The 15,824-nt window shown below is 36.4% G+C and overlaps 1 protein-coding gene across 1 annotated transcript in view; it reads left to right on the top strand.

Moving 5' to 3' along the window:
• LOC126338648 (AT-rich interactive domain-containing protein 4B-like) overlaps positions 1–15,824 on the top strand; it is a 129,491-nt gene that overhangs the window by 46,516 nt on the left and 67,151 nt on the right. The window contains exons 5-11 of the mRNA XM_050001571.1: positions 2,608–2,776; positions 10,257–10,478; positions 11,596–11,675; positions 11,874–11,989; positions 12,104–12,241; positions 12,959–13,083; positions 13,174–13,573. Coding sequence (XP_049857528.1) covers positions 2,608–2,776; positions 10,257–10,478; positions 11,596–11,675; positions 11,874–11,989; positions 12,104–12,241; positions 12,959–13,083; positions 13,174–13,573 — 1,250 coding nt within the window. The remainder of the gene's footprint in view (positions 1–2,607; positions 2,777–10,256; positions 10,479–11,595; positions 11,676–11,873; positions 11,990–12,103; positions 12,242–12,958; positions 13,084–13,173; positions 13,574–15,824) is intronic.

Here is a 15,824-nt window from a genome sequence, read left to right as displayed (position 1 = left end):
AATACTGTTACATTCCATCCTGGATTTTTCATTGTTTGATACTTCCATCATCCTTATTTTGCTGGAAATTCATAATTTTAGTCAGCTGTAGTTTGTCATTGCTTTCTGCTTTTATTGCATGCCTTGTAAATGTGTGCTATAGTGTACTCTCCGATAGGCATGGCTTTTCTGTTTTACATCTGACAGTTTCACCGTGTTTCCTTCCTTCTTGGTTTAGATTTTGCTCTTGTTAGGACAACCTGTAGTTTCCAGGGCTCAGACATTTACTATAACATTTTTGGGTGTACTGTATGATTGTGGTGATTAGTAAGTTATGGAAACTACAGTTTATGAGAAAGAGTGAGAGCTGGTGAACCATATGCCTTTCAAAATGGTTTTCTCAGCATGGCATATACAATTTGTATAAAATCCAAAAGGTATTATGACAGGGTATATATGCCCCAGGACAACCGGGAAATCAGGAAAAACCTGGAAAATTTTTCATCCAAGAGAAAATCGGGAAATGTTTCGTTGTTTTACTTTTCAGTTAATTTTTTGTAACTTTGGCTGGTAAGAACTGATACTCTAACAAAGAATTTTACTCCAGCCCGCAACTGCAGAATAATACTGCAGCAATCAAACATAAGAGGGAAAACACTAAAATAAAACTTAGAGACAACAAAAATGTGCCATTTACAACAACAAAACAAAGTGCGCACACACTCTCATGCTGGCAGCAAAATATTTCAGATACATTAGGATGAAGACAGTACAATACTTTGTAACAACAAACTGCTTTGTGTGAGGCTGATGTTGCAACTGTTTACATTTCTAACAAGTTGTGGAAAAATATTATGCATGGTGGTTTGAGAAGCGTTACCTCAAAGTAAATTTACTTTTATGCAAGATGAATTAGGATATATGTGAGAATGTGCAATGAATTTCTTAAGTCGTGGAGCATAGACTCTGTTTCAAAACTTAACACTTTGATGATCAACTACTAGGAAAAATTTTGGGTCCAGAAGAGTGGGTATCTATGTTATTGTTTAAAATTTTAGTGGCACATTACTGTTTGATATATCTTAAAGAAAAACGCGCAAAAAAGGACCAGTACTATATGTGCAGGCTTAGTTTTTCTGGTACCTATCTTCTTATGTGTATTAATTTAAACCATTAACTTTTCCTATTTTTGAGTTCGTACTACTTGATCGTGATGTTGCTATTGGCTGTCATCACGTGTCCTATGCTCTGAATATCTGCCATCATTGACTGGCGATATCATGTGATGTGAGCTGTGATTGGCTGACAAGGGTGCATTGCAGTCTCAGTTTCAAAGCTTCAGGAAATGATGTACTGTGTTTGCTGGAATTCACATTTATACTTTAGACCATATAAATGTAATTTTATAGATAAAAAAATCTACTCACCTAGTGGTGGCAGAAGAACACGGGTATAAAAAAGGTTTTGCTGATTCAAGTTTTTGGAGATAGTGGCTCGTTCTTCCAGCAGAAGAATTGAAGCGGAAGGAAGAAGGGTGCAGAAAAAGGGATAGAGAGGTGTAGGGAAAGGGGCAGAGTTTGGAAAAGTCACCTAGAAATCCCTTTCGGGAGAGACTTACTGGATGAGATGAGAAGGAAAAATTGATTGTTGGGGACTGCACTTAATGAGATTTGAAAACCCGATAGTTTAAAGATGGAAGGCAGGATAATATGCAAGAGAGAGATTGCTGCAAAAACATCTTGAATGAGTTAATAAGAGTGAAAAAAGTTAATGTATGTAACAGAGGTAGGATGGGGGTGGTGAAAAATTGACAGGTCAAAAAAGAAAGATGTAGAAAACTGAATGAAGAAAGGAATAGTTAATGTGAAGAAATGCTGAGATGGAAGAAATGCACTGCTACTGTTGCTCGTAATGTGACTTCAGCTGCCAGAGGATGCAGTTTGTGTGTGTGTGTGTGTGTGTGTGTGTGTGTGTGTGTGTGTGTGTGTAGTCTAATCTGTTTTCGACGTAGGCTGTGATAGCTGAAAGCTTATATTGTGACAGCCTTTTTATTGTGCCTATCTGTGACTCAGCATCTCCCGCTATATTGTGAGTAGCAACTATCCTTTTCATAATTTTTTTGGTTTTGTTTATTTATTAACACACACGCGCACACACACACACACGCACACACACACACACACACTTTAAAGTGCCAGGAAGTTCTTTGCTAGTACATAAAACCTTTACCGTTCAAAGGATGGGCAAGTTTTACAGTTACGATGGAAAGTACACTTTACACTTAATGCGGAGAAAGTGTATTTTCACCTCGGAAATTTTTATTTTCACCCAGGGAAAATTGTATTTTTAACTGGGAAATCAGGAATTTTTTTCTTTGTCTGTGTATACACCCTGTGTAATAAAGGCTATACAGTTTCCTCTGCTCCAGTTACTAATGTTCATATAGTTACTCAGGTAACAAGTTTGTTTGTTTGAGTTAATGTGAGTATAAGCTGTTTGATGCAGTTGAATAGTGTTCATATTATTGAGACAGTCTGTACGTCATAATCTTTTTTCCCATTACTTTTTATGTTTAGAGATCTTACATAAGTACACCCCACTTGACTAAGAAATGTACTTGTTTTACAGTATTTGATGATGGGGATATCACCACATTGAGGCGAAGTGCATTATGTTTAAAGAGTGGTAGACACTTTGCGGAAAGTGAAACTCTGGATCAGTTGCCTCTTACGCATCCTGAGCATTTTGGTAATCCTGTCATTGGAGGCCGCAAGGGTCGAAGAAGTCGCCAGGCACAGTGAGTTTACAGTTACTTGTTTAATTACATTTAGTAGGCTTCTGCTGCCATTGAGCTATTATCATAGTATTCAGTTCTGTGACAAATAAGTATGTTCTGCAGTAAATTACCATAATAAATTTTGGTTACTGTGTGGGTAAAAGATTTCAGCAACAGCCCATATTGTGTTGGATATTTATGTTACTTAGAGGGAGCTAACAAATAAAATAATGACTCACCTATCACACTTTTATGGAATGAAACGAAATCGGACAGCACCATTTCCTTATGTGTTCACATTAGAAAGAATTTTAACATACTGTTATAACACTCAGCATAGTATGGAATAATTAAAGGCAGGTCATGAGGGATCATGTGTCTTACAAAAAGTCACAGTATATTTACAGCATTAAGGGACTATCATGATAGTAAAATTTAATAATGGCTGCAGCAAAATCATTGACAAAGGAAAATCTTTCAACATTTATTTGTTCAACATTTTGTGTGTGTGTGTGTGTGTGTGTGTGTGTGTGTGTGTGTGTGTGTGTGTGTGTGTGTGTGTACGTAGCACCTTTTTGTTTTATCTTTTGTGGCTTCTGTTCTTTCTGATTGCCAGATGTTGGGAAAGAAACAGTTTTTCTCCCATTTTCACTGTTCAAAAAAGTGTGTATGTTCATATAACGTAGGCATTTTCACTTTAAGATAATGAATCTCTCTTATGAGGCAAAACTCATAGGAAAAAATCAACTCTTTTTCAAATCCTTTCAGTGTAATGAAAATAAAATAATACAATATAGACTGAGGACACACTCATGCACAAATTACATTACAATAATATGAATGAATGTCTCAAGAATAGCTTCCCTTCCAGTGCTAGCAAATGTTGTCACCATACTGTCAGTGATAAAACTTTCTTCTTGAGATTTGTTGACGATATTGAACTGTGTCCATTGCTGTTAACAGACTTGTGAATATGAATGTTTAAAAGCCACTGTGTAATGTTTTGATATTCCGTTCCATAATGTCCATTGTGAATTGACCTGAAAACCTGTCATTTTGAGATGATGAGCATTACTTTATTTGAATGGATGTCTGAACTGTCAGTATTGCTGTTAAGTATGTTACAGACATTACCAAACAAGGAAGAAAGTAGAAGGGGCAGTAACTCGTGCAGCTAGAAATAACATATTGTACCATTTCTCCTGTTATTGTTTGGAATGTACAATCACATCTTGAGTACTGGTCCTCTTCAGAAAGTTGACAGTTCTGAGATTCATTGTTTCTTGTTTTAGGGACTGGTTAGTTGCACTCTTCTGTCTCAAATTTTGTTAATTATTTTATCTCTCTTCTATACCTAAGCAAAAATCGTAATTCTTGACTGATTTATTCAAATTTTTACACAGCACACTAATAAACATGCAGTCAAACATAGGCTGTATAATTTTTAATGGGAGTGTAGCCGAAAATGTAAACATTTTAAAAATTGTTAGTCATTTTAATTAATGTACAAATCTAAAATTTGCACGTGTAAAGCAAAAGAGCTGTGTTGCAATGGAAAAATATTATAAAATATGCAGGATTAATATTTTGTGAGAAATTGGAATTTTTAATTTTTTAGTCTTTTTTATAGAAAGCAAAATTCAAATTCTAATCGTGCAATTCATCTAAAAATTTTATTGTAATGTCTTGAGAGGGTTATAAGACCACTGAAGTACAGTTATTAATTTCTGGTACAAATTGTATCATTAACAGAATGTTTGAATTTGCACATCCAAAATTATCCTTTTTTCAATATACAATCATCTGAAAATCAGGATGCTATTGCAGGGTCTCATATTTTTTAGTTCCAGGGAGACAGCAACACGTTGCGAACATTTCCTGAAAATTTCATAGCATTATCACGTATTCTTTTTGAGAAAAAGTTTCTAATAATGTAAAAAATGAAAAACAGAGAAAATGAGATTCAAAGATTTTCTTCTCATACTTCTACATGTAATAAACTTACCTCAATTTTAAAATCCTCCATACTGATACTCTAAATCCTCCAAGTTTCTCTTCTCTCCTCTTTGAATCGGCCTTGCTTGTATTTGCAGGCAAGACACTGATCTGTTAGTTTTCTTAACACTGCTCTCATCAATGGTGTAAGAGTTTTGTTGTAAACGCACCACAATCAATACTAACTCTCTTCAGCACTTCATTTTTGTCATTATTTCCATTATTGTAGCTTAAAACTGCATCATAGACACCTATTTTGAGTACTTAAAGTCCACAGAATGTCCTTTTTGAGCATCTAATTCAAATTAAATTATTGAGGCTTTCATTTGCTTTTTGTCTCTTTCCGTGAAGACACTTCAACAAATCAGTGTTTGCAAGAAACCTGAATGTGGGCTTAATTGCATTCATAACAGGTTCTGGTAATGAGTGTTTACGTGAATACTTCTCATTTCTGTTGTTTAACTTACATCGATCGTCTTTCAGACACAGACTGTGCATTGGTGTTTGGTCAGTGGATAGTTTGTGGAAAAAAAATTGCCCACACAGCATTCCTCATTGCCTCTAAATTACATGTGTTTTTCCTGGTAGCTCTCCCATAAAAGAAATGAAGAGAATCAGTTTCTTTCACAGTAAGGCTGCCTTTTCTTCCTGTTGGTTTTCCATCCTTAAGTACTACACCTTTCTTCTCTTTCAGCAAGTGACGAAGCCTACCACCAAGCGTCTTTTGAACGTGGCCAACACATTCCAACTTTCCTATTGTTGTATTGTACAGATTTTTATCTGTTCCAGCTTTGAATGAAGAAGAGTCCCCATCACTAAGGTATTTAGTATTTCTAACACCTTACTTGTCCTCAGATATTGAAAACATCTTCACAACTGCGGCAGCCTCAGTGTCCCCACTTGAGCCACTATAATTTTTAAAGCATTCTGCTGCATGCTTATCTTGCACACAGTTTCTCACTATCTTCATTGTTGGACATTTTCCTTGTTGCACACTAGTGGCAGTATTGGGACATAATTTCTACATTTAAAACTTTACCTGAGTCAATACCAATAACAGATGCAACTCCGTACTGAGATGTGCGACCCCTTTTCATCCAGGTCCTATCGACAGACACACGCAGGTTAACAACATTTGTAGGAGATTCACTGTCATAAATATCTACCCAAGGATCTGTTACTTTTTGGTTTATTTCCACCAATTCCTCCTTTTCTTTCTTCGTAGAAACTTTGGCAGTATCACATACAGCATCAGACATCTCTTTATTTTTTTAAACCTTGCACAAGGTGGAGGCATGTTCAGAAAACCACACAATAAATTACCTCCTTCCTTGCCCTGTCCAAGGCATCTCAGAGCATATGCTAACCTAAAATTGCTTTCATAGGTACCAGTGCTCAGTGTCCGCTTTTTAGGAGGAAAATGAAAATTCGTAGCCACGTGAATTACAGATTAATTCAAAGTCACAAGCTATTCCCACTCTTCTTTCCTCAACAACAATCATGCATTCCGTATTATTACAGCTAACACATGAACATGAAAACTTTATAGCCTGGTAGAGAAGCACAAAATCAATAAGTCTGAGTCCAATGGAATCCATAGCAACATCATTCATGCACCTGTACAATTCTCCTGTCCTAAGTTTCGATGCTGAAGCTACTTCCTCCTTTTTGTTGGTAAACCTATTTCCATGAAACCTCCATTTCCTAAATACAGTTTATCCAACACCCATTATGCAGAAATCACGACTTCCACTTAAAGGTTTGCGAATTCAACCTATTAATATGTGTTAGTATTGTCAAAATGTAAATAAACCACATGTAAGAAAGTTTTCAGTCAAAGATATAGTTGTCAGCCAGAGATATAGATGTCAGCCAAAGGTATCAAAAGAAAATAGCCTTCACATTGACAAAAATTCTGCTGAAGCAAGCAGTTTACCAAATACCGGAAGATGGGGGAGTGGCTGCCGGTGCAGAGTTACAGTTTAACAATTTAAAGGCCTTTCTTAATCTGATATCATGATAAAATTCACACACTACATAGATTAGACTGTAGGTCAAGAAAATGCGATTTTGAAAAATAATTTTTTTTTACCAAATTTATTACATCCTCCCTTAAACAAAAATTTACTGTTTTTCTGTTATACCCTAATGGAAGAAGGAAAATGATCTGCTGTGTTGTGATAATTTGCTATTCGCGTTTCTTCTTGCAATCAATTGTGACAGAAAATCTCTGTATTAGGACAGTTGTGTTTATGGCTTATAAACTTGTGTTTGGAATACTACAATCCACCCTGAATAATTCAAAACTTTGTAATGCTACCATTCCACACATTAAAACTATGTGAAATAATGTCATTGAAACTACTATTTTCACAGACACAGCAGGTGGAGAAATTTCTGTCACACCTCCCATTCCGATGAGCCCAACCGATTGACCCATGCTGTGGTCAATTGTATGTCCTCTATTACCAACTTTTAGCACACAATATCCCAAAAACTAAAACTGTACTCTATACTATTAGGACATTTAAACAACTATTGTAAACACAATATTATTGAAGCTATCGATTGTACTCTTAAGAGATCATAGACGGTATGATAATTGATAAGTGGCTTAACTTTCGTATTTACGGTGATCTTCAGCAAACTTAGACATTTATACCTAAAAGACAAGACCTGAAGGCACATTTTAAATCATGACCTGTATGGAACAAACATGAGTACACCTTGAATATGGTGATATTCAATTTACATTACAATTATTCAGTACTGGAAATAAAACAATATCATATGAGTGTAGTTATATGTGTGCCAGTGAGGAACTTGGTAACGTTGTGCCATCTAGTGTTGCCCCAGTTTGAAATATCGTAAATCCATGTGATCTGTGTTTACATTTAATGACTTCGCTGTTTCCTCTTCATTTACTGCTCTCACGTCAAATGGAAAGAAAAGTGATTTCTGTGGCTGGGAGCTATCAAGTGAATTAAAATACATCTACATAATTATCGAAGGCTACAGTATGTTGTTAGTTCCAGGTTTTATTTTATTTCCACCTTTCTGATAGTGAAGCAATAATCGCCTTGCAGAACAATGAAGTTATTTTTGTCTCTTTGCTAAAGAAATTCGGCTTTTATCTATCTTTCCCACTGAGGCAGCCAGTTTGTTTCAAACGAAGTGTTTAATTCCACACTATTGGCTAATTTCAACTGTTCACCGCATTTCAAGCGCACGTTTTCATCTTCTACCACGTATGGCATTATGCCATAATAAAGAAACAAACATGAGGCAATACAGTACTGGTACTCCAAGGAAATTTACATCCCGAAAACAACACTGAAAAGGCTAATATTAAATAGAGGCCTACTTCGCTGGGAATCTGGACATACGAATGTGCACTTTAACGCGAATTTTTCATTTAAGTATGGTTCAAGAAATTGTGACTCTCGTGGAGTATCCTCTGATGTCTTAAGATCTTTTAATGTTTTACTCATATGAACATACGGGCTCTCTGCGTCATCGTAGCTGCGCAAGTGTGGGGATGCCTTGTATGTGGCACTCTGGCAACTGCTGGAACAAATCTATTTGTAACAGATCTATGGAAAATATTGCGAATTGTGGTTTGTAAAGCGTTATTTTCAAAGTAAATTTCCTTTTGCACAAGATGAATTACGTGCAAGAATGTGTGATGAATTTATTAAATCACAGAGCGTTTGACTCCCATTTAAAAATCAACTCTTTGATGACAAGCCATTTAGAAGAATTTTAAGCCCAGATCAGAGATATATGTTGGTATTAAACATTTTACTGGCACATTTATGTGACATTGTAAAGTGTAAAATGCGCAGAAAAGATCAACATTATATGTGAAAGCTTAGTTTCTCTTGGAGCTTATCAATCTTTGCGACAAATATTAAAAATGAAAACTTTGCTTTTCCTGTCGAAACAGTGTATATTAATTTAAACCATTAACTTTTCCTGTTTGTGTGTTTGTGCTACTGTGATGCTGTTGGCTGACTATATCACTTGACCTATGCTATGAATATCCGCTGTCATCAGCTAGTGAGATCACATGACATGAGCTATGACTGACTTACGAAAGCGCATTGCAATCTCGATTTCAATGTTTCGGAAAGTAACATATGGTTTTTGGTGCAATTCGAATTTATACTTTCATAATACAAAAATATGCAGCATATATGTTGCTGCACATTAAAGAACTTTGCAAAACGTGGTTTTCCTCCCCGAGTTTAGTTTTATAAAGTGCCGGGAAATTCTAAGCTGCTGTATAAAACCATAACCATTCAAATGATTGATAAATTTTACTGCTCTGAGGGAACGTATACTGTCACTTAACACGGAAAAAGTGTATTTTCGCCCGGGAGAAAGTGTTTCCCACCTGGGAGAAATTGTATTTTTAACTGGGAGATCCGTGAATAATCTGGGGAATTTTTTTTCCTTGTCCACATTTACACCCTGGATTGGCTAATTTCTTAAGTTGATCCTAATGTCAATCTGGTACAGAATCCATACCATTGGCTTTGTGAAAGAGCAGTTGTTACACCCGGAAACATTTCAGCACCTGAAATATAATATTTTGGAAAAAGTAATAGGTGAAGATAAAGAAAGAAAACCAGTTAATTGATACTGTAATCACCACTGAACATGCAACTCTGTTTCCACCCAAATTTTTAAATACAGTGAATCCAGCTGGCTTTCCACCACACAGTATGAGGATTAAAGTCAGCATTCCTGTAATACTACTGCACAGCCCTCCAAAACTTTATAATGGTATCTGTTCCCAGATTAAAACTTTGAGAAAGCTACTATCCCCTCTCTCTCTCTCTCTCTCTCTCTCTCTCTCTCTCTCTCTCTCTCTCTCTCTCTCTGTGTGTGTGTGTGTGTGTGTGTGTGTGTGTGTGTGTGTGTGTGTAGCCGAGTTGTATGTTGCCCTTTCATGAGCTGGTAGTTCAGAGAGCCAGCTCCTACTCTTCCCACACAGTATCAGAAAATGGATGGAAAATGTTGTATATTCTGAAGTTTTGTAATTGGGTGGTATACAAACAATTTAAAAAACTAAAAACAATAATAGAAACAGAAAATACTTGTTAATTTATATTCTATGAATTATTATACTTGTAATTTAGATTCCAAGTTGTTAAAGTCACTGTAAGAAGCTGAAATTTGCATTCCGACCCAGATTAGGACTCCAATCCATTTACCATGTAAAATAATTGTCATGTGAGACAGTAGGTGTGTGTGTGTGTGGGGGGGGGTGTTTACTTACTTTGATTATGATGTATTTTTGTTAATTGACCCTTGGATGTCTCACATTCTCTTTTTACTATTACTTGTTACTGTCACAAGAGTACGAGTTTACCAACAAAGTTTTACTTGCAGGTGAAACTGTAATGGTGATATGTACATTTGATTGCAAATAATTTCTTATGTTGTGTGGCTTCTACTGCAGTTGCAAGAAAATATGGCAGTCCTTACAATTGTTTTGCAGGGATGACAGCAGTGATGAAGATGAAGAGAGTCAGCGCAAGGGAAAGAAGAAGGAGGAGAAAGAAGCTGATATTGGAAAAGTTGTTTGTGTAGAGCTTGGAGACAAAAAGAAACAGAAAGATAATTGGTTTCCAGGTCTTGTAGTGGCACCAACTGCCCAAGATACAGTACGCATCCGTGTCCGTGATGAATATTTAGTGCGATCATTCAAGGATGGCAGATAGTGAGTAGTCTTCCTGAAATTTTAATTCTCTAGTAATATTTATAGATTTTCAAAAATCAGTTTCAAAATTATGTTGTGCTTTCAAACTACTGAAATATGGAAGGTAGTGAATTTGAAGTGTGCGAACTCGGTTGGTGTAGTAGGGCTGTCCTAATGGAGGAATGACTGTTGAGTTCTAAATACCTGAAAAAAATCCTAATTTTACCTCTCTGAAATTATGAAATTTTGCAAGATCTATATGTTACTTATAGACTATTTCTCAAGTACCTTAACTGCAAGAGAAATTAAATTCCACATTAATATGTAAAATCCATTTGTGTTTGTTTTTATTTCTTAATTGTCACAGTGTAAAGCTTTTTACTTTCATTATTTTGGAATGAGTGGTGCTTCAATTTTTTATTCATTTACTACATAAGTGCTAATTGCCATCAGAAATGTTACATGCAGGTCTGTGCTTCATTTGTTATATCAGATATAATCTAGTTTCTTGAGATCCCTGTAGTACGATGTAGAACTATGATACGCATAACTAGCTGAAGCATTCCATGTAAATGACTGTCAGCATTCCTTTCTGCTGCGGTCAGTTCAGCTCCTCTTACATATCAGGATGTCACTGACACATGCAATAATTTTTATTAATGCACAAGATATTTGTGGCTTTTGTCGTAATATAGAATTTATACGTATTGGTTTCTTCAAAATGTTGTCCTCCATTGTATGGTGTCAGTGGTTTTGTTTACTTCAGATTTGTGTTTAGTGTTAACAGATAATGGTACTTCACATATATTGTGTAATCTGTACAATGCTTGTGATATATTGAAGATTGTACAATCAGATTTGTGGTCTTACTAAAATAAATATTACCTCAGTAACTACATTAACATCTTACACTTAAATTAGAAATTGTCCACTTCGAGGTACTGTGAGAACAGTTCATAAAATAAATTTTAGTAAACATCTAAAGGTAGTTAACACAGTAACTGTTCGTATGCTGTAATTTTTTGTGTATAAAGCAGTTACACCAAATTGCTGTGTTCCACTTTCTTATCAGTCTTATTTTTGTTGTCTGTTGTATCCTCTTTCATGGTTGGAAATGTTGATTTGGAAATTTATTTAGTTTTACAGTTCCAAAAAAGGAGGCCACTGAATTCACCAGGGAGATAGGAGGGAAGGTTGATAATAATACCCTAAAGACTGGTATGTAAACAGCAGTATTAGAGAATATGCCATAATATGTTGATTTGTTGTACATGAAATTATTAACTGTACTTCCTATGGTAATATTGTTTGTTTGTTCTGCTCTGCCAAAAGTGGAGCCTGCTTTTGCATTGCATAATAATATAGAAAATATAGTCATGCTAAACTGTTAATATTTTGTGGCATGTTTCCTTTCAGCGGTTGAAAAGGCTTTACAGTTTCTTGACAAAGAGGAATTGCCACCTCACTGGGACCGTGACCTGTTGTTTGGTCTGGATGAAAGCAGTGCAAATAGTGACGGAATTGACAGTGACGTGAGTAACCTTCAAGAAGTAATGTTAATTAATGGTTATGATATTGCCTCTACAATATTGTCATAGTAATAATAATCAGCTTCATCATTTTCCGTAATAAATATATCGTTTTAGGGCTCGGATGATGAACCACGGGAAGAAAAGGACCATTTTGTGGCCCAGCTGTACAAATTTATGGATGATCGTGGCACTCCCATTAATAAAGGGCCTGTTATTTCTGGAAGAGATGTTGACCTTTATAAACTTTTCAAGGTATTTTACATGTGCTAAAATATGAAGTAAGTGGGGACACCCAAATAACTAAATTTGTGAAGATTAGTGGCAGTGTAAAGTCAGACTAACAACATTCCGCATGTTTCTGAAAATTTCAGTTAAATATGTTTGTTGTACAAATTATGCTGATATTTACTTTATAATTCATGTTTTTGTCCCATCTCTTTTTCAATAAAAGATTTGCGTGCAGTATTTTCATTTCTCAACACCTGTCATCGCTGTTTGTTCCAGGGGGGTGGGGAACTACTTCTGCTATCACCACCACCGCTACCACTACCCTACTTTCATCCTGGTACTAAGTACCTTAATCTGCTTCAGTTCTTTACTCGGCCAGCAGAATGCTTATAATTTGTTGTTGTGTTTCTCTAACTTTATTGTAAATTAAGATATCCTGTTTTTCGCAACTGCTATCTTACTGCAGTTAGTTTTTACCGCAATTTTTTTGCCTCAATTATTAGTTTTTATGATTTTGCTTAAGCAGATTTAGATTTATTGCAAAATATGAGTTTCTGGGGCCGTGAATCACTTCACAGACCAGCATTTATATAACGGTACTGTAACTGTATTTAAAATGACTTGATAATAAGGACTTGCAATGTGCTAGGAGATATTTTTGTGAAGCTTCTTTGTTTTGTGCAGACCAAAGTGAGTAGGAACAGAGGCACTTACATCATTTTTTTATGCTGCTCATTGCAGGTTGTTGACAAACTTGGTGGATATAATCGTGTCACAAATCATAATCAGTGGAAGACAATCACTCACAAGTTGGGGTTTGGTGATGTTAGTGGTAATACGAACCTGGTTAAAGTTGCATATAAAAGGTAAACATTAGAACTAAATGTATTCTCTGTTTTTTATGAATGCAGAAGATCATTTCTATGTAAGCTGATCATCACCATTTTTGCCAACAGATTCTTACATAGCTTTGAAGATTTCTATCGAAAGTTAGGTTGCACTATGGTTAATCACCCGAGGGGGAACAGGGCTCGCCATCGTGGAGGTCGTAGCCTCATAAGGGATAGAGATCGTGCAACTCCGGTCAACACTTTGAAAGAAAAGGACAAAGAAAAAGATAAGGAAAAGGAAAAAGAAAAAGAGAAGGACAAAGAGAAGGAGAAAGAGAAGGAAAAGGAAAAAGAGAAAGAGAAAGAGAAAGAGAAAGAGAAGGAAAAAGATAAAGAAAAGGAAAAGGAAAAGGAAAAAGAGAAGGAAAAGGATAAAGTAAAGGAAAAGGGGAAAGATAAGGAAAAAACAAAAGAAAAGGACAAATCAAAAGAGAAGGGAAAGGAAAAGGAGAAAGATAAAGAAAAGGTGAGTTATCTTCGTTGCTTTGGAATTAGGTTGACTTGAGCCTGATTAGTAAATTTTGATTAATGGCTAATATAAGAATTTCCTAATCTCTCTGAATTACGTCACTTCATTATTACTGTCAACAACAAGCAGATTTTTCGGTTCCCGTGGTTACCTGTGAACTTTACGGCACATAAATACCTCGTAACTTCAAGCAAGTAACAGCTTCACTTTCTTTTGATTACATATTGTCTAATTATGTTGCTTAATTTCATAAAGTCAGTTGATTCGAGGAAGAGTTCCATCACCAACATTAAGTATTGTATTCTTAGTGTCACCTCTTGCCATACAACCTTTTTGTAATACAAAGTATGAGAAGCAGTAGCTCATGTTTTGATAACACTATAGTTTGGTTGTTCTTCCTGATATTTTTCCATTATTAATCACCTTTTGGCAGGTACGTTGGTCATTTTTTGATAAATGTTTGTAGTGTGTCTAAAAATCTAATTAGAACATTATCTAGAATATGTAGAGTAATTTATGAGGCTATTGCTGACATTAGCATCTTGCCCGTGTCAAGGCATTTAAGTAATTACTTTCATGCATTTTTTAAATTGCTGTTTGAGTTACCAAATTGCATTTCAGCCCTTTCCATTGATATTATACTCAGTGAAAATAATTCTTGTCTGGGCAGTTCCTTTTAAATGATGACAGGTTTTTCGTAGACCGACATTGTAGTTAAGAAGAGAACAATGAAAAGCAACCACATCTATCCATCCCTGTAAATCGAAAATACCACTTTATCTCTGTTCTGTACTAGTTGGTGTCCTTAGTACAAATTATATCTGATGGAAATGCTGCCTTCACTATTACTTAGATCATCTCCATTCTGTCCTATCACCTGAAGCCAAGAAATGCTGTAAATGTTTTCCTTTTTGCAATTGTTGCCATCATTTATACAAATGGGTAATTCCGTGTACGAGTGCTCAGTTAGCACAACCTCTGCAAATGGTTACTGGAAAAAGTGCTCCTGCCTGCTAACGGAACAGATCCATCTCTCAGGGAAGCCTCCAAGTACAACCCATTGTGTCAGGGACTATATACTATGTGATCAAAAGTATTTGGACAGTTGTCTGAAAATGACTTAAAAGTTCATGGCGCTCTCCATCAGTAATGCTGGAATTCAATATGGTGTTGGCCCACACTTAGCCGTGATGACAGCTTCCACTCTCGCAGGCATACATTCAGTCAGGTGATGGAAGGTTTCTTGGGGAATGGCAGCATATTCTTCAAGGAGTGCTGCACTGAGGAGAGGTATCGATGTCAGTCGGTGAGGCCTGGCACAAAGTCGACATTCCAGAACATCCCAAAAGTTTTCTGTAGGATTCAGGTCAGGACTCTGTGCAGGCCAGTCCATTACAGGGATGGTATTGTCGTGTAACCATTCTGCCACAGCCCGTGCATTATGAACAAGTGCTCGATCATGTTGAAAGGTGCAATCACCATCCCCAAATTGCTCTTCAACAGTGGGAAGCAAAAATGTGCTTAAAACATCAGTTTTGGCCTGTGCTGTGATATTACCTTGCAAAACAACAAGGGGTTGGCACTACACACACTGGCAGCTGACGTTCACCAGGCATTCACAATACTCACACCCTGCCATCGGATCATCACATTGTATTCTGTGATTCGTCACTCCACTGTTCAGTCAACCAATGTTTACACTCCTTACACCAAGTGACGCATCGTTTGGCATTTATCAGCATGATGCGTGGCTTATGAGCAGCCGCTCGACCATAAATCCAAGTTTTCTCACTTCTCTCCTAACTGTCATAGTAATTGCAGTGGATCGTGATGCAGTTTGGAATTCCTTTGTGATGGTCTGGATAGCTGTCTGTCTCTTACACATTATGAGCCTCTTCAACTGTCAGCGGTCTGTCAGTCAACAGATGAGGTCGACCTGTACTCTTTTGTGCTGTACATGTTCCTTCGTTTCCACTTCACTAACAAATCGGAAATAGTCGACCTAGCGATGTTTAGGAGTGTGCATATCTCGCCTACCGATGTATGACACAAGTGACACCAAAAATCACTTGACCATGTTTGAAGTCCCCGAGTTCTACTGAGCGCCCCATTCTGCTCTCTTGCAATGTCTTATGACTACTGAGGTCATTGATATGGAGTATCTGACAGTAGGTGGCAGCACAATCCACCTAATATGAAAAACATGTTTTTGGGGGTGTCCAGATACTTTTGATCACATAGTGTATAT

The sequence above is a fragment of the Schistocerca gregaria genome, chromosome 1 (assembly GCF_023897955.1).
Source record: "Schistocerca gregaria isolate iqSchGreg1 chromosome 1, iqSchGreg1.2, whole genome shotgun sequence".
In the NCBI taxonomy this organism is placed as follows: domain Eukaryota; kingdom Metazoa; phylum Arthropoda; class Insecta; order Orthoptera; family Acrididae; genus Schistocerca; species Schistocerca gregaria.
This window is presented reverse-complemented; position numbering and strand designations above follow the sequence as displayed.